This window comes from Bactrocera neohumeralis, chromosome 4, assembly GCF_024586455.1.
Source record: "Bactrocera neohumeralis isolate Rockhampton chromosome 4, APGP_CSIRO_Bneo_wtdbg2-racon-allhic-juicebox.fasta_v2, whole genome shotgun sequence".
NCBI lineage: Eukaryota > Metazoa > Arthropoda > Insecta > Diptera > Tephritidae > Bactrocera > Bactrocera neohumeralis.
The window spans coordinates 25,013,315-25,038,414 of NC_065921.1; the positions used below are offsets into that span (position 1 = coordinate 25,013,315).

Sequence of the window (25,100 nt, forward strand, 5' to 3'; positions counted from 1 at the left end):
TACAGTCCTACTACGATAAAGGCAAAAATGCATCTCAAGCCGCCAATAAAATTTGTGCAGTTTATGGACCCGATACAGTTTCCATTTCCACCGCACAACGATGGTTTCAACATTTTCGTTCTGGTGTAGAGGTGGTCGAAGATGCACCACGCTCCGGAAGGCCTGTCGTCGAAAATTGCGATAAAATCGCTGAATTGGTCGAAAGAGACCGGCATAGTAGCAGCCGTAGCATCGGTCAAGAGCTGGGCATGAGTCATCAAAAATTCATTTCAATTTCAATAAAAAAAAAAAAAATAATTCAATAAAAATACCGCAAGACTTTTTTGACAACCCATTATTTTATTTATACAAACCGCTGACATTCTGAGGTCTCTTATACACATTTTTCAGACGTTATTTTAAAATTATTGAAGTAGGAAAGATTTAGGGTCTGAAAAGATATCTCCCATTTGAAACATCAAAAACGTTATAAATACTATCGATCAACCACCGTATTCACCAGATTTGGCTCCGTGTGATTTTTTCTTCTTGCCCAAACTGAAATAGCCGCTCCGTGGAACCCGTTTTCAGTCGATCGAAGAGATAAAACCATCCCACAAAGTGCTTATGAAAAGTGTTTCAAAAACTGGAAATATCGTTGGCATAAGTGTATTACATCTGGTGGGGACTACTTTCAAGGCGATAAAATAAATATTGATGAATAATTAAATAATTTGCGTTTTATTTACAATTTCCGGGTACTTTTTTGTCACAATGTATTTGAACAAGTCCCCACAAGTACCCTAAAAAATTATTTAACGCTTATTTTTTATATATATTTCAAATAGACTGAAATTATAGTGTGCAGGTGTCCATCATAATCGATCTTGTCTTGCCACCAACAAAAGTCCTTTCCAAAAAAAGTGATTATTTCACAAGAGTTACCATTAGAACCAAGTTTCTGCGCTACGCTACACTATTAATATCATTATTATAGTTGGACTCTAATGACGCCATTTACTAGGATAGAGAGTACTGGAAAAGAGAGTAAACAGTTCAACAACCACCAATAGCGGCTCGAGTTGTCTCGCAAATGTACGCAGCTTCGTACTGCATTCTATAGCGGGTTAAACTCGTACTTATCCAGAATCGATCTCAACATAACAAATCTTTGCTTTTCATCAATGAATCCCTACATGACTCACCATCTCTTTGCATGCCCCATAAAACCAACTCACCCTAACACTTTTTCTCTATGATCCGACCACTCCGAAACAGAGAACTGATTTCCATGACGATTATCTTGCACCTTGTTACCCAAAAAGAGTCTAGATAACTGTTACATCAACAACAATCACTGAGCGCCTAAACGCTTAATATTGAAAAAGAATTAAGTAATAAAACTTTTCTGATTACAAGGAAGCCTAAAGAGTCTTTTCAGAATTGCTCGGATTCGTAATACCAGAATTTTGTTTTTTAAATACTTATTAGGTAAAAATGTAAATGTAAGTTCGCCGCAAAAAACGAAAGTTTTGAAAATAAAGTTCCACAAATTTTTTCGATCTTTTGCTATATATCATTTTATGGTGATTTTCGAAATCACAGTTCGTAAATACAAGTGTTTACTTTGAGAGCTGATTTGACAGCTATCCCTCTACGAAATTCTATAGCTGCTGCCACTGTTTCTCGCGTCAACCTACATGCTACTTCATCCACTTCATCCACTTTTTATACCCTGAACAGGGTATATTAAGTTTGTCACGATGTTTGTAACACCCAGAAAGAAGCGTCGGAGACCCTATAAAGTATATATATAAATGATCAGTATGTTGAGCTGAGTCGATTTAATCATGTTCGTCTGTCTGTCTGTCCGTCCGTCCGTCCGTCCGTCTGTATATATACGAACTAGTCCCTCAGTTTTTAGATATCCTTTTGAAATTTTGCAAACGTCATTTTCTCTTCAAGAAGCTGCTCATTTGTCGGAACGGCCGATATCGGACCACTATAACATATAGCTGCCATATAAACTGAACGATCGGAATCAAGTTCTTGTATGGAAAACTTTCACATTTGACAATGTATCTTCACCAAATTTGGTATAGATTATTTTCTAAGGCAACAATGTAATCTCTGAAGAAATTGTTCAGATGAGTTAACTATAGCATATAGCTATACAAACTGAACGATCGGAATCAAGTTCTTGTATGGAAAATTTTCACATTTGACAATGTATCTTCACCACTTTGGTACAGATTACTTTCTAAGGCAACAGTGTAATCTCCGAAAAATCGTTCAGATCGGATTACTATAGCATATAGCTTCCATACAAACTGAACACATAGTTACTAAAAAAAAATGCACCTGTGAAGGGTATATTAGCTTCGGTGCAGCCGAAGTTAACGTTTTTTCTTGTTTTGCTTTAAAGAATTGAAACAATTGAAAACTTCACAGCACCAAACTGATTTTTATTCAGATTTTATATAAATACATATATATATATTGCTCGTGGTTGCCAAGAGTTTTTCAAAATTTAATATACGTTACATTACAACAAATACTAAACGAAAATTAAACGCTGTAGCACCGTATTGTCATTCTTGTTTGCCAAACGACCTTGCATTGCGTAGGATTTTCTGATGCAATAAAACTCTTGGTTTTATTGAAGTAAATAGTACATAAATAAAATTAATGCATATATGCAATAAATAAAACTGGATTGGTAGACAGCGCCAGCAAACTGACGCCTAAAATTAACGCAATTCGTTGAGAACGTGGGCGGTACTTGTAACAGTTACTTGCCAGATTATTTTCATCTAATAATAAATTAAAAATATATTTTTTGTTGTTGTTGTGTAACAATTTTACAAAAAAAAAAATAAAGAGATTGTAACTTATCACTTTTTCAATAAAATAGGGAAATTTTATATATCTTCTATCGCTCTTTTTAAGTTCGCCGTTAACAAGAGACAACATGTCGTATGAGCAACCTATTTCATGTGTATAGGCATTTATGGATTTGTATGAAATACTAAGTATCTATATATTAATAATGGGTTTTTCAATAGGGATAATATGATTTCTAAGTGTCGTTTCGGCCATTTTTGATATTTCATGGTCTGTAGATTTTTTTATTGTATTCAGTAATGTTTACAATTTCATCATGGAAAGATAAACGCAAGAACAACGTATACAAATTATTGAAATTTTATTATCAAAATAATCGTTCTCTTGCTACTTTTCGTGCGCTTTTGCCATTTTATGGTCGTAATAATTGTTCACCTATGCTCGCTATTCTTCGATTTGTTGAACATTTCCAGCTTACATTTCCTTTGCATAATGTTCAAGTGCCAATAAGACAAAGAACCGCTCGAAGTAAAGAAAATATTATAACTCACACCACAACCTGTCGGATTTTGAGAAACGATTTGAACTTGCATCCGTATAAAATTATTCTCACTCAACAACTGAAGCCATTGAACCACGGTAAACGACGCGAATTTGCCGATTTTGCCTTGGAACAACTTGAAAACGATAACGATTTTTTTAAGAAAATCATCTTCTTCGATGACACTCACTTTCATCTGAGTGGTGCAGTAAATAAACAGAACTTTCGATTCTGGTGTGTGGAAAAACCACAAATTATTCATGAACAACCATTACATGCACCGAAATTGACAGTTTGATGTGGTTTTTGGTCTGGTGGAATAATCGGTCCGCAGTTCTTTCGAATGAAGCTGGTGACACCGTTCATGTCAATGGAGAGCGGTATACAACGATGATAACCAACTTTTTATAATGGAATTGAAAGAGGTTGTTCTTGGTAACATCTGGTGCCAACAAGGCGAGGCTACGTGCCATACAGCACTTACAATAACCGAATAATTGCGAGAAATGTTTGCAGATTCGATTATTTCAAGAAATTGTGACTTTGAATGGCCTCCAAGAAGTTGTGATTTGACATCATTAGACTACATAATGGGGTAATTTGAAGTCATTGGTCTTAAACAATAAACCAGACTCTCTTCAAGCTTGAGAAGAATATTGAACGTGCTATTCATGACATACGACTAGATGTAGTGGCTAAGGTCATCTGTGTATAGAATTAGAAATGAGAAGAAGTAGCTCCTTACTTACTCACTTGCATATATTCGGTTGCTATACAGGTACCCAAAAGCTTAATATGAAACCGAAACCAGTCCTTCTTTTATAAATTTTGATCAATTTAAATGGAATACCGCAGCTAGGTTTGCTTATCATAGTAAACACATTTGGTTAATAGGCAAAAAGCTGAGAGTTTGTCGCTCATTGAAACTCTCTTTCTGCTTCATGATAACATCGATTATAATCAGAATAATTATTCTTTCCTCTATGCCGGATCTTGGCAACAGAATAACTTTCTTCAGAAACTACTATCACCATTCCTAAAAGACCCATTTGAAGCTTTATTGAAAAGAAAGAAAGGCAATTTCTCGTTATTTAAAGCCTAACAAAACGTCTCAAGTTTTATGCATGCTCAAAAACGTATAATTCAAAACCGCTACTACCTTTTGTGTTTCCATTTAGCCTTACACACAGTTGCATCTCCATATGTATGCTTCCTTCATATGAAGTTTGCAAAATTATGACGCGGCAATGTCAAGGTGAAGTGCATAAATGGCACTATATATATGTATGTATGTATGTATTTGTATTTCCGTCTGAACTCGAACTCGCACTTGCAATGAATTCACGTTCACTAAACTTCGCTTGCCGTTGTACACCTGTAGCGCGTAAGTTCATTTTGCCCACTCATTCACTTAAACTCGCTCGTCAGCTTCATATTCGAAACTCCACGCTTTGTTTGTAAGCAATTTATCAAATTTACAAAAGCGTGCACGTTGAGTTGCTCAAATTACAGACATTTAAATAAAAAAAATAGAAATGAAAACAAAACAATCGTAAATTGTTTATGGGAGCATATGTGCATACAGTGTTGGGAAAAATGTTGCGAATAGTTTGTGCTAAAGTATATACATTATGTACATATATGCATAGTGTATAAGAAAAAATAAATAATTAACATTGGTGCTTACAGTAACTTGATTATTATTTAATGGAATTATTTATATTAAAAAGTGTGGAAAGCTTTGGAAGCAAAAATATTCACATAGCATAATTGATACCTTTTCTCAGTTGATAACTGCATTTTGTGGTTTGAAAGCTATACTAAAATCTGGCATATAATAATTCTGAAAACTCTGCCGAGAATTTCAACGATGATTTCGGTTGATATTTGATGAATTCACGCACAGTTTTGATAGAATTTCCGGTGATCACGGATTTTGATCGGCCCACATGTCATTTATGTCCTCACGACCACTTTGAAAACGCTGAAACCACTCGTCCACTCTGCTACGGGATAGGCAATCATCGCCATAAACTTGTTTCATCAATTGAAACGTTTCGGTAAAAGTTTTACGAATTTTAAAACAAAAGTTAATGTTGGCTCTTTGTTCGGAGCTCATTTTCGCATCGATAACACAAACATACTGACACTTAAAAAGCAATAACTTCACTTCCAATCGATGAAATGTCATGAAATTCTCGCTGGACAATCGATAAAGATAGCAGATTCTAACGCACCAGTCGACATATAGATGGCGCCACCAGGGGGTGCTAGATTCAAAAAGTCCTGTTTACTTTGGAACACACTTTGTATATTCCGTAAGCTGGCGAATAAGACGGCCGATAATAATATTTTCGTTTCGTTGGAAGACTCATTGTTAGTTCTTCAAAAAATTCCGCAATTTTGTTTGTAATCTTTCCGAAAGAGGCTTTAACAACCAAATGATGCAGTTAGCTGAGTTCTTTAGCGCTTTACTATATTTCCAAAACTAACTGTATGATTTTCAGCGAAACTCTCTTCACTTTTTCAATGTTTACGTTTGAAAGTTTCCAAGAATGTTAAAGACCAAACTTTGACAAATTACGTCAAAAAGAAATGAATTTATTTATTTATTTGCATAGAAATTGTAAATAAAGCCTTCCCATTCCTTTGCTCATTATCTCAGGAGTTTAGGTTTTTTTTTTGTAAAACGCTAGCTGAAAAAAAAAAATTACATCAAAATAACGAATGAAATTTCAATTTATTTTCTCTTTTTATCACATAGCTTCGATAGCTAAACTTTGTTTCCGGCAAAGTATCAGAATAAGTCCTTACCTACGAGTGGATCTATTATTCTTTCCACGACTGTACGAACACCCATGCATAAAAATATGAAATATACGCGCCATAATAATAATAATAAAATGTAGCAGTGCAAAGTAAATAAATATCTGCTAGATATACATATATATGAAAGTCATGGCCAACACTCCATTGCAGTTTAGTGCATTATTTATTTATTCTTAGTACACACTTGTCTGTATGTATATTTGTTTAATTTAAGTAAATAGAAGTATGTTATTGCATCTGCGTAAGTGTGAATAATACCAACAAACACTGCAAACGCCCTACAAATCGACAAAAATGGTGCGCAACAAAAATAAACAATATTCTTTGCGCATAAATAAATGGCGAAAATTCGATTCTTCAGCTAAATACAACAAAAATTAGATATATTGTGAAGAAAAAATCGGCGCATTAGTTTACAATTTGAAATCTTGAGAAAAATTTCCACCATAAAGTGGCTACTCATATTACCTCTGAGTTTGTAAGCAATCAAAAGCTATTGGGCATCTAATTTCATAGCGAAAATTTCCGTTGTCAGCTCACTACTACGATTGTAAGTAAACTAAAGAGTTGCAATAAAAACAAAAATTGTCGGTTGTGCTGGAATAAGTTCTAAGCTGCTCATAAACTCAATAGATCTATTTTGTTTACTATAACTTTAAAAGATTAGTTGTAAAATTTAACTTATTTTCAACCAGTAAACATCTACATACATACATATTTTAACAGTCTTCATCCCGACTTTCCCAATACATTTTTTTCATGTATTAATCCCTTCTAGGTACTTACTTATGTCTTTTGATAGCTAGTCATAGTTAGACATTTTTACAACAAACAGAAGAAATATTGTATGTTATAACAGACGTTTCAAATAGCTCTTAATTGAGTCAATTAGTAAATTGCCGACTTTATGGGAACTGTTAATTGACTTATGATTATTAATATTAAATTATTCATTTGCCGAAACAGTTATTAAGCAATACTGTTATAAGAGTTGAACTATGGGAATAACACACAAATGCTTCTGTTATATCAAACCGTTCAAGCAGCACTTAATTAAGTCATCTACTAAATTATCTACTTTAATGGAAAAGTCTGCTTTAATGAAAAAATTGTTCTAGTAATGATTAATACTTTGGTCAAATAACGGAAAGGATTAAAAGCGAGTTTTCCAAAATTTTTTCTGAGAAAACTTTTAAATTTATTGATCCAAAAGTTTGTACACATATTATGGCATTTTTTAACTGTATTTTAAGCCTTAGTATTTATTTGGGAAGAAACTGCAGCTGTTCTCCGGGAGCTCTTCTTAAAAAAAAAAACAGTTTTGCGGTTACCACTATATCTCTGAACTGGATCCACTGAAATTAAAAAAGCAAACAGATTCTGTTAAAGTAATGTTAATTCTAGTAATTAAACGGAGAAAAAAGCAAAACAAAATTTTTGGCAGTTTAAAAACAAAAAGATTTTTGACCAAAATTTTGGTCTGAAACGTCTTTTCAAATTTGCGTGTAACTTCGAAAATATTCACCTTAAATATATGTACTAAAGAAAATAAAATCAAAACAATCGATTTTTTTGAAATTCTAACTGTATATAAACCCTTAACAACGAGATTTTAGTTGACTGTCACTTATTCTAAAAACTTCTAATTTTCTCATTTAATATTCTCTTCCCTGCCCACACACGATGCCTTAAGGAGTTTTGTAAAAACTTATTATTATTAATTACATAGTTAATTGTATGGTAAATTAAGCATAATTAATGGTTAAATTGTAATACTTAGTTAAGAGTATATTTGAGCTTATTATAAAAAGATATCTAAAACGTCACTTAATTTCTAATAATATTATATTTAGAACCAACAATTTTATTATTTATTATTTCAAAAAATATAATATAATATATTTCACATACTTATACTTATATGCTTCGTTCCTTAATTGTCTTACAGATTTTGCAAAATTTGGGCAAAGTCGACCGGACTGCCGATGATATTTTCGACGATCATTTAAATAACTTCAATCGCCAACAAACTAATGCCAACAGATTACAAAAGGAGTTCAACAACTACATCAGATGTATTCGTGGTGAGTGCTGCGAAATATAATTGCCAATATTGAACGATATATTTAGTAAATAACCACTTCTTTGTCTTTTATAAAGCCGCTCAAACCGCTTCCAAGTCGCTGATGGATGCCATTTCCGAAATCTATGAACCGCACTGGGTCGGCTATGATGCATTGCAGGCACAGACCGGCGCTGCCGAAAGTCTTTGGCAAGACTTCGCCCATAAATTGGCAGATCAAGTATTGATTCCGTTGAATACATACACTGGGCAATTTCCGGAAATGAAAGTGAGCTAAATTTAATGCAAATGAATGAAAAGTTAACAAAAAATGTATGTAAAAAATGTATGTATTTTATAGAAAAAAGTGGATAAACGCAATAGAAAGCTGATTGACTATGATGGCCAACGCCATTCATTCCAAAGTCTTCAGGCCAATGCTAACAAGCGCAAGGATGATGTCAAGGTAAGTTTTGTGTTGTTGTGATAAAATTTCTCGATATAATTATAATTATTTTTTCGCTTATTGAAAACTAAAGCTCACGAAAGGACGCGAGCAGCTAGAGGAAGCTCGTCGCACCTATGAAATTCTCAATACCGAGTTGCATGATGAGTTGCCCGCCTTATATGACTCAAGAATATTGTTTTTGGTCACCAACTTGCAGACGCTCTTTGCAACGGAACAAGTGTTTCACAATGAAACGGCTAAGGTGCGCTTTTTATTATATAAAAAAAATAAAATGTAAAAAAAAAAAACGAAAATTAAAAAAAAAATATTAAAAACAAAATATAAAAATAAAATATAAAAAAAATTAAAAAAAAATGTATAAAAAAATAAAATAAAAAAAGAAATAAAATAAAAAAAGATATGTATGTATATATTTTATTTATCTAAACAAAAAAATTAAAAAAAAAAATATTAAAAAAATTAAAAAGAGAATAAAATAAAAAACTAAACTAAAATTAAAAAAAAAATTAATTAAAAAAATATATTTTTTTTTACATTTATTGAAAAAAATTTAATTTAAAAAAATATATTAATTTAAAAAATTTTTAATAAATATTGAAAACCGCTTAATCTTAGATATAAAATATATATTTTTTTTTACTTTTATTGAGAAAATTTTAATTAAAAAAATATATTAATTAAACAAATTTTAATAAATATTGAAAACCGCTTAATCTTAGATCTACTCCGAATTGGAGGCGATTGTGGACAAATTAGCAACGGATTCTCAACGCGGCTCGAATACGCTAAGAAAGCAAACTAGTAAATTTATGGAAAGTACGTCATGTCAAAAATGAAATAATTTTGAAATTTTAAATAAAATTGCAATTTTTACCCGCTTGCTTTCTTTCTCCCTCTCTCTTTCACTGCCAGGCACTGCCTTTTCCGCTCCAAGCCCCACAAAGACGTCGCCATTCAAGCAAATGAACAACACAAACACCACCAATAACAGTAACTATCAAAATCAGATCACCACAAATGGCTCCAGTAATGTCAACAGTCGTAAGTACTTTAGTACACACATACATTTACACCATTTAACTACTAGCTTCGTAGGATGTGTTGTGCTGTGCTAAGTTGTTGTTTTTTTTTGTTTTTGTTCTTTTACGCTTTTAGTAGTGAAAAGCATTTAAATGCCAAAGCATATGCAAGCGTGTGTTTGTGTGAAAGTATGCGTGTGTGTGTGCCAGAGAACATTTTAATACATTTTATAAATATTTTTAAAAGCCAGCTCCAAAATCGTGTTGGCCATTTTAACATTTTTTTCTGTTTTCTTTTTGTAATACTTTTTGTTTATTTTCTTTTCACTTCTTTACTTTCGTTACTGTTTATTTAGCTGAATAAAAAATATAAAAAAAAAATTATTTTTTTTGACAAAATTTGCATTTGCATAAATTAAATTGAAAAAAAACTGCTTGCTTTTATTGTAAGCTAAATACAATTCGATTAACAATGTTGCGCACAAAACTTGTTTAATAAATTCAAAATTGCAAATTACAAAGAAAAATACAAAAACAAAAATATTAATTTCAAAGTTATAAAATTTAAAAGTATTTTATGCATACAATGACATGCACTTGCATTGCTTTACAAATCACAATAAATATTGAAAATATTTAAACACAATTTCTTCTCACTTAACAATATCGAATCGAATTTAGCTTATTTTGTGACCCTATCACCCCTAAATCTCTATAATATCCCACATTTTATGAGGTTGTGTGTGCTGAGTACGTTAGCCTATTAAGTTATTTTAAGCTGATAATTAAATTATAATTAATTATTATAACTTCTTACATATAAAAAATTGTATTTGCATTAGAAGTCGTAGTTAGCATGTAGCGTTATAATTGCATACGTTTATGGCCATAAAACTATAGACTCACATAATTTTTTTTTTTTAATTATTAATAGTTATAATTTTTGTTTGCTTTAATTTTATAGTTATCTTACATAACATAATATATAAAACAAGTATACTTTCATGTAGTGACAATATTTAATATCTAAAAATGGTTATACTTAGTTATTTAAAAGTGGTTACTTGGTTCAAAGTTTCATGCCACATCATAACAAAAATTGTTTTTTTTTTTTTTTGCTATAAATTCACTGAAGACTATTTCTTTCGATTTATATACTACTACGTAGGTGCAACGATTCGTGTACAAAAACGAGTTTTAATCATAGAAAATCGCTCTATTGTTTTTCAAAATATTTTCCATTTCGCATGCTTCTGAACTAGTTCTCTTAGCACTTTTGCCACTCTGATTGAAGTACATATGTATGTATATCCAAAACATGCGTTCTGAGCGCATCAACCGCCACTATTTCTTTATTTGCGTAGACACGCGGTTATAGCCGAGTTTACAAAGGTCCATAAGTTATGACTACCAACAGTGACTTGGGAGCCAAGTCGCGACTGCGACGACTGTTTGTTTGATGACAGCAGATGTTTCGTCTTGCCCACCTTCACTACCAAACCCATTTGCTTCGCTTCCTTATCCATTCTGAAGAAATGATCGGCGTACGCCATCAACTGTGCACTCTTATAGAAGACTGTACCTTCTCTATTCAGCTCTGCGGCTCGAACTATTTTCTCCAGGAGTAGATTGAAGAAGTAGCACGATAGGGAGTCGCTTTGTTTGTAACATCTCCGGCTTGGAGAGGTCTTTCCTGATCCTGACGAAACTTTTGATATTGCTCAACGTCAGTTTACACAGCCGTATTAGTTTTGCAGGGATACCATAGCGGCATAAAGGCAGCTCCTTTTCGTCTTATCAAAAGCTGCTTTGTAATCGACAAATACTATGTTCGGACCGACATTGAAGACATTGTTTTGGTGGAAAAACTGGTTTTCGCCCTACAGCTTGTATTTTCATCCATGTAAAATCTGTCAAACGCAAACACATTGAAAACCAGTTTTCGCTGAAACTACTTGAAAACTTGCATTCCACTCATTATAATCGGTGTCTGCTCCGGTATAGTCGCTATTATTGGAAGACATATTTTGCCAGCCTTAAATTGTCATTTGATATTTGTTAATAAAACAATGGAGCAGCAAAAACATGTGTATGTATATTAAGTTTCTAGACTTTACACAGCATCAACTAATGCCACTAAAACGGCGAAATACCACCCTTTGTAATTGTAATAATCCACAGCTTCGTCAGATGACGGGTAAACCTCAATGTGGCATTCGTCTGTAAGCAATTATTAGACCATTGACGCATAACTAATTTTTACCAATTGCTCTTAAGCATTGTGCGAATCCAAGTACCTCGAAACCAGTCACCCAATCTGTTAAACTTTCTCTATTTAGCGGCAACTGTCTTAAAATGTTGTTGAAATGGTTGCATAGTCTCCAGATTTCGTTGCGAAATTCCAACAAAATTTCGCAAACCGTAGATTTTCCTACTCTTAACATATTAACGATACTCCGATACTCTGCAGATGAACAAGGGCACTCTTTTCTCGATCGGAGTAGCTTTTGTAGAGGCCGGTTAATGAACTTCAGTTCATGCGAAAGTTTTCTTTAAAAAAAGCAGATCCATTTCGTTGGCAATCGTGTTCCCAAAACTGATTCTTACGTTGCTGGAATTAATAATAATTTTACAAACCTTTGTCCAACACGAATTAATCGGCGTTCCAAGGTCCTTCATTATATCTAATAGGATTTAACGATTTTTTTAACTCCGCTATCTTTTTTGCAAGAACAAGGTGCTGGTAGTAAGAGTCTCTAACAGTTCACTTGAAGTATCGCCGTTGCGCGAAGTATTTATTTGAATTCTCAAAGCCAATACTTTCATAATTAATATTTTTTTTCCGAATTCTATAACACACGATCTTTAGTAATAGTTTTAAGCAAATATTTAGGATTTCAAAACTTACCATTATCGTTGCGCAACAATCAAATAAATTTGTGAATTGTCAGTGAAAACTTTTCGAAAACAAACATTATCGGTCCGAACGACTTAAACTCCACAATCCACAATTGTGTTTTCAAGATGTTTTCAATGTCGGTCCGAACATAGTAAAAGTGGTAGTACTACCTGGAACCATGTCATACATGCCCGAAAAAATTCGCAGGCAGTTAACAGTTTCTGCTGGAATAAAAACCCGAGTCTCTTTCAGCTACGTAAACTCAAATATCGTAGAAACTTTGCTGTTGTTGCTGTAGCGGCAAAATTATGCCGAGTTGACAGTCCTTGGCAGGTAAAAAACCAGGTCCGTTCCGGTGACGTAGACCTGACTGTCGTTTGAACGGATTGTTATTCTACCAAGCGTAGATCTGGTGCTCATGTCGGCTGCAGAGTTCGAACCAGCAGCATTTTTGTTATTTTTGTCAAAAATTTGTATTTATTTTCAAATGTCCAAACTTACAAACGTCACTTATATAATAATGCTATACATGAGCTGTGAGAAGTTCCAACTTGTCTAGTAGTCACAACTTTTATAGTATTAGCATTTTTTGTTTTAGTAATTAAATTCGTTATTTTGAGTTTATTTATAAATATTGGCTTTAAGAAAAATGTATGAATTAAAATTACAATTAAAAAATATACATATATACATATAGACATATGCCTATAAATAAGCAGCAGTACAAGTGTGTATGTGTGCTTTTATTACTTTTTAAGTTTTGCTTTTGATTTTGGCGTCCAAATTTTGCATGTAATCATACCTTAGTTTATTACTTTTAATTTTAATTAAATTTTATTTATCGTTAATTGATTGAAACCAAATTTTCATAAAATTTGAATTTGCATGTGATGAGTTTCTTTTTTTTCTTGTTTTTCCCCAATTTTCTTCATTTATCTATAACGTTTCGTTTCGTTTGGAATGCTTCTAACAACTGAATTCTGCAACCAACTTAACCACAAACAAAAAAAATATAAAAAATACAAAATACCTAACCTCATAAACATACTGTGGAACAAAATGTAATATACAATTGGCTGATAAAATTCGCAAATCGAAATTCGCCAACGCACATACGAAACAACAAACATTAAACACATAAACGAACAAAACAAAATACCAAAAAACAAACAGCATCATCCACATCCACAAGCTCCTCACATCAAACATCCAGGCTTGACTCAGTTTCTCCAACACCAGAATCGACACCGGAAAATTTGAAAGCCGCCGACAATGCCGCAGCAGCCGCCAACATCTCAAGCCCCAGCACCGGCCCAGCATCGACGCCGGGCAGTAGCCCCCTAATCGGCACCATAACGCCACCTCCATATCAGAGTGCCGCAACTGATCTGCTTGCAAATGCTACGCGTGCAGCGACGCTCAATAACAGCAACAGCAATGGCGGCGTTGAACAGCGCCCACTTGCCACGCCGGATAGTCCCAATGCGAATACAACGCTCCCCCCGGCTGCGGCTGGTCTTAACGACAGCGCTGCTGCTGCGGAAGCCAAGTCCAACGCTGCGGTTGAAGTGCAGGTCAACAACAAGGAAAACGATGTCTCGAATGCGCCAGCAACAACAACAGCGCCAAACGCAACGAACCCAGATGAAAGCAGCAGCAGCAACACAGCAAGGAAATCATTGAAGCTCACACCGGAACAGCTAAATGGCAATGCTAATGGCAACATCAGTGAAAATGCCGCGGCGCCGCAGTCAACCAACGCCGACGCCAATGTCAATGTTAATGCGAACGCCAGCACAGCTGCCGCAACGGCAGCGCCACAGGCAGCAGCAACGCCGACGCCAACAGCGACCGATGTGAACAACGGCAATGCGACGGATGAGACGAATAAGAAATCAGGAGGTAAAGTCATACAAAAGTCACCAAAAAGACACAAAGCACAGTTATTGAACCCATTGAATTTGATACGTAAATCACGCGCTGCCGCGTCCAATAAAAGCGAAAGTGTTGTTGTTGTTGAAAAGCGTGCCGCTACCAATGACCTTAATATTATTGATAATGTAGCTACAACAGACAAAAATGTTGATGAGCCAAATCTCAATATTGAAAAAAGTCAAAAGGTAGCCGCGCCGGTTAGTAAAAATCCTTTCGAAGATGATGAACAAATCTACGAGATACCAACCGGTGAGTACACACCTCGTCGGCACAGCGCCAATGAAACGAGTACCTACATGCTATGTAGATCGTTTACGATCGTATGCTTCATCACTTCTCTTCTTCTTCTACTTCTTACACATGCGCCTTCTTATAAAAAAACATATATATATATATTTATATATATATATATACCTATTTATGTATGTTTGTATGTAGCAAGAGCTGTACAGGATTCGACGCACGCATAGTTGTTGTCTTGTGCGTGTGTTTGTAATGTTGTAACCAAGCGTTTGAAGGCCTTTACAAGTTCACCTTTGAGAGCGGTTTTAAATCTAACAAGTTTTAGGCGACTCGCTTACGCTTGGGGTTTACAGTTAACTTGGTACGAGTACGTTGCTGCGAATGCAACAATTTAACCACGTGTTTGTAACCATGGTGAAGGATATGTGCTTTAAAATATTTTTTACAGTGTTTTAAATTTTATATGACTTGCGAAAAGGACGAACCGTCATAAATTGAAAAAGAGAGAGATTGAGATTTCATAACCTAAAAAATAGTGGAATGTTTGAAAAATTGTTTTATCATTGCTTTAATTTTTGTTGTTGTGCGTAAAACTAACTTGCCAATAGCAATCCAAATATTATATGTATAAGGCTCGAAATGTAGGGTAAAAGATATGTTAGAAGCAAAAAAAAATTATTATAAAAATAAAATTAAAAAAATAAAAAAAAATTATACCAAAAATTAAACACAAATAATAATATTTATAAAATACTTTTTTGTTTTAAAAAATTAAAAAAAAAGAAATAATATTAATATTAAAGAATAATTATTACCAAAAATTAAAAAAAAAAAATGAATATCATAGATTAAAAAATTATATTTATTAAATTAAATACTTTTTATAATTTTTTTCTTCAAAAAAGTTTTAAAACTTTTTTAAATTTGTGTTTTAAAAATTATAGTTCTTTTCTTAAAAAAATTTTAACAATTTTTTACCTTAAAAAGAAATGTCTCATTAAAAAAAATAATTAATATAAAAAAATAATAATATAAAAAAAAGAAAAATAAATAAATAAATAAATATTTATTAAATACTTTTTTGTTTAAAAACATGTGAATATTTTTTTTTAAATGCTTCAAATAATTGTTTTCCTTAAAAGGAAATGCCTAATTACTATATATAAAAAAACATAATAATATCAAAAAAAAAAAATAAATAAATATACATATGTATGTATATTAAATACTTTTTTGTTTAAAAAAATTTAAATACTTTTTTCTTAAAAAAATTCAAATAATTTTTTTTTTTCTTAAAAGGAAATGTCTAATTATTTTGAAAAAATAAAAAAATTAATATAAAAAAAATTATTTCAAAAATTAAAAAAGTAAATAAATATTTATTAAAAGCTTCTTTGTTTAAAAAAAAATTAAATACTTTTTTTCTTAAAAATCATTTTTTTCTACAGTAAAATTTGATTTTTTTTTCTAAATTTGTTTTTTTTTTAAATATAATTCTTTTCTTAAAAGAAATTCAAGTATTTTTTTTCTTTAAAAGTAAATGTCTTAGTGTTTTTTAAATTAATTTAAAAAAATAATAATATTATAATATCAAAAATATAAAACAAAATAAATATTTATTAAATACTTTTTTTTATTAAGAATTTAAATACTTTTTTCGTTAAAACTCATTTTTTTCAAAAAATTTTAAATACTTCTTTCTGATTTCTTTTTTTGAAAAATATAATTCTTTTCTTAAACGAATTACATGAATTTTTTTCCCTGAAAGGAAGTATCTAATTATTTTGAAAAAATTAAAAAAAATAATATCAAAAATTAAAAAATAAAAAATAAATATTTAATAAAGAATTTAGATACTTATTTTCAAACACATAATTTTTTCTTAAAAAAATGTAAATGTTCTTCTAAATTTGTTTTCTTTTCGAAAATTATAAATATTTTTTAAAAAAGATCAAATATTTGTTTTTCCAAAAATGTAATGTCTGCATTTTTTTTAAATATTTTTGGTAAGATAAGGTGAAAACGTTAAAAGATAAAAAAAAACAATTTTTTAAGTATTCTACAATTTTCCCTTAAAAAATGTATAGCAATACTTTTAAAAAATGCGTTTTCTTTGTTAATTGGATAATAGGAAAGGTCTCAAGTTTCGAAAATTGTTATAATATAGGTATAACGCAAGGTTCCGTTATTTATGTTATATGGGTTTAAAGCAACACGAACGCAATCGGGTGATCAAGAGACCAAGTACATATGTATGTACATATGTATACATAATACGAGTATACTATATACGATTCTTGGTAATCACGCATTTAGCAAAATCCGATTTGCAAATGCAATGTTTTCTTCAATCAATGTCAAGAACAGAAATATTGAGCCAAACATAAAGACCATACTAGATTTTAAACAAAAGTTTTTCAAAAAAAAAAAAACAATAAACATTTTTAACTTTCATTTTAAAAGAACAATTTAAACCCTTTCTAAAGTGAGCTTTTTAAATCTACCGAATGCTCATACACAATTATAGTTAGATTCCATAGCCACAATTCGCAAATATTTGTTTTTCAAAGTTTATGTTGTAAACAGGAGGGTACGACTTTTTTCAACATTTTCGTCAAAAATTCGCAACAAAAATCTTAAAAAGAACACCCCAAACACTCTAAACACATCATCTTGCCCTGTAATCGTTAACATTTTTTATTTCACATATTTCAAAAATTTCTTTAAACAAAACCAAAACAAGAAGCACTTTCTTCAACTACACAATAACACTTTTTATGACATAACTCTTTTTTTCAATTTATTTTTGTTTGCATTTTTCACCACTTTAACACGAAGCGCCTACAACTAAGAAGCAGGCACGTTTGTTACGCAAGTCGTTTACTGTTGTTGTTGTTGTTTTGCAACAAATTAACAAAACTAAACTGTGTTTTACGTAATTTTTTTTTTTTTTGAAAAAAATTACATTTTGAAGTTGTGATGTTCTCTTTGAAAGTTTCTATTAACCCCAGCCGAGCTCTAACCCATGATGTCGCGTTTACAAGCAGCGCGTATTGTTGTTTTGAAAAACTTTTTTTGGGCTAAACTTGTGTAGCTGTTGCAATGTTTAACAAAACCAAAGAATTTAATAAAAACGAAATAATATTGTTTTCTTCTAATAACGGCATACTTTGTTAATGATTAACACGAACGCAACGCTGTGAGTCTAATTCCAATTCGCGTTCACACTTACTCTTCTCTAACCCACACTTCTGTGCTAAATGTGCGCTTCCACAACGAAAGTGTATGCAAAGTGATTTCGAGTTTGACAAAAAAATTTTTTAGATAAAAAAAGTTTTGAGATAAAAAAAAATATCTAAAATAAAAAAAAAATTTATCTAAAAAAATTTTTTTGTAGATAAAAAAAGTTTTGAGATAAAAATAAAATTTTTTGAGATCAAAAAAAAAATGTTTGAAATAAAAAAAATTTTTGAGATAAAAAAATAAAAGAAAAAAAAAATTTCAGATCAAAATAAAAAAATTCTCAAAACTTGCTATAAATGTTTTTTGGCTATTTTTAATTCATTTGAAAATCAATGAAAAATCAAAAATATTTAATATAGCTTTATCGAAGCAATAAATATAACCTTTGCATACACGAGTAGTACGAAAATTTGCGAGTGCTAACCGCAATTAATAGTTTCCAAAAGTTTTTAAAATTTACTTTGCTCTTTTTGTATTTCACAGATGCCACCACATCGGATTTGCCAGCGGGTGTGCTTTACCGTGTCAAGGCCACCTATGGCTATGTGAAGGAGGATGTCGATGAGCTCAGCTTTGAGGTTGGCGATATAATACGCGTTATTGAATACGACGATCCAGAGGATCAGGTAAATATGATTGAGCAGCACTTGTGACTAATTGCTGTTTTACTTGTTGGCGGTGGAAATTCTTTTTAAAATAGTTGCGTGAGAAGAGTGCCTTATCTTTTATGAAGCCTCATTGATTTGTACTAGCATCAACTTGAAGCATCTTCTTCTTTATTGGCGTAGACACCACGGTTATAGCCGATGTTTACAGTGGTCATCATTAAAAGGGGGGGTCTCTCAACCGACGCTGTTTCTCTTCCCAGCGCACAACCCTGGGGAGGTAACTGATAACTGAGGAATAACACGTGTGATGTTTTACTCCAAGGTCGGAATCGAAGCGGAATTGTCCGCATAGAGTTTAGACTTAACATATTCTCACAGGAAGAAGTCTAACGGTTGCGATGTGTGGCAAGTGGTGCCGCCTTGTTGAACTTCAATATCGCCGAGATCATGAGCATCAATTTCAGTGATCAAATAGTCGGTTATCATGGCGCGATAACGGTCGCCATTGACGGTTATGTTCTCACCGGCATCATTTTTGAAGAAATGAACTTCTTCAGGTTGCTCTTCGCCACAAATGCGGCAATTTTGCTTCTTTACATACTCTTTGAGCCAGAAATGGGCGCATTGCTGAATAAAATTTGGCTCGAAAATGTTAAAACCATGTCTCTGTACGTCTGACTATCTGTATATATGCGAACTAGTCTTTCAGTATTTTTCAAATAGGACTACTATAGCATATAGCTGTCATACAAACTGACCGATCAAAATTAAGATGAAGATCCTTTTATACTCTTTTTGTAATAAGAAATACACCTGTGAAGGGTATTATGCTTCGTTGCAACCCATGTTAAAGTTTTTATTTTTCTATTTTAATTTTAGCAATGTTGTGTTTTTTTATTCTGGTAATTTGATTAATTTTCTTTAACATAACCTCACAATTAAACTGCTCCCGAATCAACCCACCCCTTTATGTGCTCGATCTTATGTATTCGCCACAAATGTTCTATGACTTTATTAAGCGTTAAGTTTTTTATTACAAATTTGCAGGAGGAAGGCTGGCTGATGGGACAAAAGGAGGGCACAAACGAGAAGGGTCTGTTCCCGGCCAACTTTACACGACCCATCTAGGCAGGCGTACAGGCGGAGAGCAAGCGAACAAGCAAGCAAGCAAGCAACAGAACAGCAGCAGGCCAGTGCAACGAACAAAAGCAGAAAGCAGAAACAATAAATAAAGCAGAACAAAAAGCAGAAGCAGAAGCCACCACACAAAAGAAAATATTTAAGAAAACAAAAAGTTAAAAGTTTAAGCAAAAGTAGTGAATGACAGTTAAAGCAATCCGAAGTATGTTTACGACAATGGCAAATGGCAAATTAAATTGGCTGCAACGAATGGGTTTTTATTGTTAATTTTGTTTTTATAAATATGTATTTATAAATTAATTTTTTTTCTGTAGAAAAATCTATTTTACGCTCTTATCCTGAAACACACAAGAATCGAAAAGGCAACTGTTAAAATTTGTTTAGAAAAATATGTATATACATACATATACATCCATATGTGCATTATTGTATATTTTATTTAATATATATTTTTATTGTATGTATTTGGTATAACGTTTCGAACACAATTGCTGTGAACTTTTTATTTTTTGTTGGTAAATATTTTTGTTTTAACAAATGAAATGTAAATTAAAGCAATTTTAGTAAAGAAAATTTAATATTATATTGAATTTTAGCACATAATTTTTTTTTTTAATTTTTAAGCAAGCAGTAACATTTTTTTTTTACAAAAACAAAATAAAGTGCCAATTTTGGTATTTATGTGGCGCTACACATACATATAAACATGCTATGTACATAAATATCTTAATTTACGGAATACACATAATTTTTAAAGTCGTTGAAATTTGTAAACGTCTGCGTTTTGCTTTGGCGGTGTGTTTCTTTTTATTTTAATTTTCTTCTCCACAGCGCTTCCTTATATTATAATTATTGAATGCGAATAGCGTGCTTTACCGTTATTTCAATTCGATATGCAATTTATTTATTCGTTTATGAACATATCCGTTTTCGTTTATCAACAAAAACTCAACAGAAGTCAAAGTTGAGTAAAATTTTATTGTTATTGTTAATTTTTTAATATATATACAAACATATATACATACATACTTATATGTATATACAGATAATAAATAATTAAGTTTCAATTGAGCATATTATAATTAAATAACAGCTGGCCAAAAGCGCTGAATAATATTTATTAACATGATATTTATTTTTATGAATGTAATGTGATTGGAATTTAATTTAGTAAAAAAACACAATAAACACTTTGATAAATAATCGTTAGCTGCAATAAAAAAATTTTAACAATTTATTTAAGAGATTTTCGAAAATCAGTTTTGAAAATTTTTCAAAACACTTTGATAAATAATCGATGGCTGCAATAAGAAAATATTTAACAACTGATTTAAGAGATTTTCGAAAATCAGTTTTGAAATTTTTAAAAATTTTCAATTTTGTTAGGAAAAAAACAGTTAAAAGCGTAATTAATTTCATTGATAAGAAACATTGAATAATGCAATTAATTTCCTTAAAGAGAACATTAGTTCTGGAAAAAAGTTATTAATTTCCTTAAAGTCAACAGTAAATGTTGAAAAATGGTGAACTAGTTGGTATACCAACGAGTTTGAGGCATATAAATCGAAACATATTCAAAAAATAAAAAATAAATTAAATCGTGCATATGAAAATAATTAAATTAATACATACACACATATATACAATCTTATAAATTTAACTATTTTGTAGTAATGATGAAAATAAAACAAAAACAAAAAGTTCACGCGGCCACAAACCTGTTTTCAGGCATTTTTTCGCTATTCAAAATATTTAGGAAAATCAACATACAAGTTCGACGCAAATATACACTTTACACATTTGCCCCCCTCGGTAGTCAGAATTTTAGCGCAAACCCTACAAAAGTACTTTAAAAAGTGCTATGTATGTTTGTGCATAAATATTATTGAAATATGTATGAAAAAAATAACTGTCTACTGACTTTAGTAGTTAAGTGTATAAAATTAAAAAAAAAAAAAGAAAAAATATTAAAATTTAATAGCATACCAAAATAATAATAATAATTTTGATATACTTACATAAATTATGATAACAGCAAATACAAGTATAAATGTCATGAGACGTAACAACAATTTTTTGACATAAGCATAATACAGTTATAAAAAACCAAAAACAAAAAAATATGTATAAATAAATAAATTAAATAAAGCCAGTGCCAACATATAGCCGATTAGTGCGTCTTTGCAACAAAACACACAATTCAAAAATCAAAAGTCATTTGCTGAGCCAAAAGATTTATACTTACATACACATATATGCATACAAATTGTATTTGAATCGGTGAAAAATAAATAAGTTAAACTAAACTTCTTTAAAATTTATTATTCTTGCGCAATTGTTTATGGTGAGTTGTTAAATTTTTCACGTTATTTTTTGTAACAATTTACACACACATTATACACAAACATATAAATAATTGTTTAAAACATATCCTTACAATTTAGTTGTAATAACAGTGCATCCTTCCTATATACAACAATGCCAAAAGTTGAAAGCACACACATACACATACATTATTTGCAAGCTCTGTGGCATTGTATTTCGCTGGTAGTGTGAGTCAAACCTTCTTCGGCGAGTTAATATATTTAATTTTGCAATAAGTGTTTTGTAACTTCAATATATTATACTTTGTTAAAGCTGTTCGTAATTTCATATTGTGAGTGTGCAAAAACAACACAAAACTTCTTATATACATACATACATACAATATTTACGAATATAAAACAAAACAGACCATTGTATTTAGTATTTAGTTGTATCTAATTGTACGTATACACATACATATATTATTTACAATCTGAACTGGTCAAATTTCAAAAACACTACAGTTTACGAAACAAAAATAAATAATTAAACTAATAAAAACTAAAAATTGAATTGTTGGTGTTTTTGTTGTTATTATATCAACCTAAAATAAACTTCAAATTGCTGTCGAAAAGCAGATTTGAAAACATCAGAAATTAGAATTTGGAAAACGAAGTGCTTGAAGATAGAACTCTACAAAGTTATCACGCTTGGAGCTGACTTATGATGTCACTTATCCTATTTAACACAGATGCAATTTCTATTGTATTTATTCCTCAAAAGAATAACTGAGCCCCGCGACAGGAAGAAATCTGTACATCTGGCAAAGAAGAAGAAGGTTTTTGTTACTACAAACACAACCTGCTGGGTCAGCACGAAACTAAAAACAGTTATAAGTAAAAATTGTTGCCCTTCAGTCCATCAGCAGCATAGAATGGATTTAAAAAATGCGGAATCCCACATGTGTCAAGCATTTAGCAGATAGGAATAAGATTATATATATACGTACTTACAAAGTTGCTTTTGTTGTTTGAGCGATATAGATCCTTCGGAAATGATGTTTAGCCTTGAAACCTTGACACTTCAGGTTAAGTAGACTTGACTTACTTGGAAATAATCACCGATGGTGTAGTGGACTAAATATTCAAACAGTTTGAAATTCAGTTCAGTTCAGTCCAGACTATTCAAACAGTTTGAGACTATTTATTCAAATATAAAGCTAAATACGTCACGTTTCATTTGATAAACTACACATGACTTATTTAATATCGTAAATTTATTGTTGTTGTTACGCAAACTCCGATTGTACACAAACAAACGGAACCGGATACTTTGGCAATTCTGAAGTAATTTCAGTGGATTAATTGTTTATTTAGTAAGGAATAGAACTAATCTCTGAATAAACAATTGCTGGAATTAGTTGCGCTTTATTCCAATAGTAAATACACAGTTTGAGCGCTAAAAATTGAATAGCTGTATTTTTAACACACTTGATTGTCGTTGGCAATGCTCTTTCATTTCCGCACTGCCTTATTGCTATCTGCAAATAAATTTTTGCATTACTTCTTTCGCATTCGCTTTGGCCTAGCCCGCCTTATCGACTGCGGGTATAATGTTGTTTTCTCTCTCATTCCTTGCCATTCATTTCAGTAGTGCAGTGTGATTTTTCTTGTGTGTGGTAATGACGAAAATTTTGTAATTTTTTAGCAAAAAATATTAAAAATATAGTCCAATTAGTAAGAAATATATGCTAAACTTTAAAACTAACGCATATTATTTAAAAGTATAGTGTCATAAATGTGAAATGTGCTTATATGCAACTAAAAAAGGATTTGGGAAAATCTAATGGGGAAAATTTAGTACACCGCAGAAAAAAATGAATGAAAAAGAGGCTGGAGAAGGTGTGAGGTGCAAATTTTGATTGGAAATAAATGGTTTTCAAGCTGCTCATATAAAATGACGGAAAAGTTATTTGTAAACGTAAAATTATACTTGTTAATTTGTTTGTGAGGATAAATGTGCATAAATATTTAAAAAAACTCGTATGCAGCTTTTCAAAGCGCTACCGGTTTGTCAAATACAGAAACTGGGTGATCTGTGACACCCGCAAGTAATAGTGTAGTTCAGAGCTCTTACTGTTTCAGTGTATCAATTAACACCAGATTTGCCAAGAAATGATTTGTCGGTGTTTTGATAAAAATATAAAAAGTGCTATCCGAAATGTCGATTTACTAAAGAAAAATTTCTGTGATAGTGTAAAATATATGACAAAATTTTCAAGTGTTTATTTAAAAATTTTCGCAATTTGACTAGGCATGTACATATATATACTATTATATCAGTAAAGTGACTTAATTTTATAGAGAAATTATTGCAAATAATCGTGATTTCGGGTGCAATGGAAATTTTCGTTTTTAGATTTTTTTTCTTTCAGCGGACCTCGCCCGTCAAATATACATCGTCGGTCGTATCGTCTGGCATGTGTGTATTCGCCCCGTCGGTATCGTGGTGTATCTGATTTGCTGTTCTACTGTGTCGACAACACAGTTCAGAAATCTTCAATATAAGCGAAAACACGCAGGAGCAAGTGTGACAACTATATGGCTAGATTAGATCGGCAGCAAACCATCGGTCTGTTTCTGCGAACTTGTATCATAAAAGTAAACGAAACGTCACGCAATTTTCTTTTTTGCTTATATTTCTTCGTTCTCTTTTGTACTATTTTTCCCCATTGGATTTGGTCATAGTCGTCAAATGATATCAAGTAAAATTTTAACAATTTTTACGAATTTCTTGCAAAAAGAAACGAAAAATAGTAAGTGCAAAAAAACTAAAAGGTAAACAAAGATCGGTGCGACAAGTGAATCTTCGCATAGTTACGAAGTTACTATGGAGGATACCGATGTATATAATTGTGAATTGATTGGGCAGGTGCTATTTTAATAGCTGAAAATCATTTAAAATTTTATATTACATCCAATTAAC

General features: G+C 31.6%; 1 protein-coding gene across 7 annotated transcripts in view; it reads left to right on the forward strand.

Annotated features, from left to right (window-relative positions):
• LOC126757304 (myc box-dependent-interacting protein 1) overlaps positions 1-22,117 on the forward strand; it is a 104,474-nt gene extending 82,357 nt beyond the window's left edge. For 2 of the 7 annotated variants that reach the window (XM_050471096.1, XM_050471097.1), the window contains exons 2-10: positions 8,142-8,277; positions 8,354-8,544; positions 8,617-8,721; positions 8,795-8,965; positions 9,444-9,540; positions 9,637-9,765; positions 13,816-14,544; positions 18,547-18,689; positions 19,719-22,117. In XM_050471096.1, the coding sequence (XP_050327053.1) occupies positions 8,142-8,277; positions 8,354-8,544; positions 8,617-8,721; positions 8,795-8,965; positions 9,444-9,540; positions 9,637-9,765; positions 13,816-14,544; positions 18,547-18,689; positions 19,719-19,799 (1,782 nt within the window). In that variant the 3' untranslated portion in view covers positions 19,800-22,117. Of the gene's footprint in view, positions 1-8,141; positions 8,278-8,353; positions 8,545-8,616; positions 8,722-8,794; positions 8,966-9,443; positions 9,541-9,636; positions 9,766-10,099; positions 13,787-13,815; positions 14,827-18,546; positions 18,690-19,718 lie in introns of those variants that run through there. The other 5 variants (XR_007666721.1, XM_050471095.1, XM_050471098.1 and 2 more) reach the window with 5 other exon arrangements.
• The last annotated feature ends 2,983 nt before the right edge of the window (positions 22,118-25,100 follow it).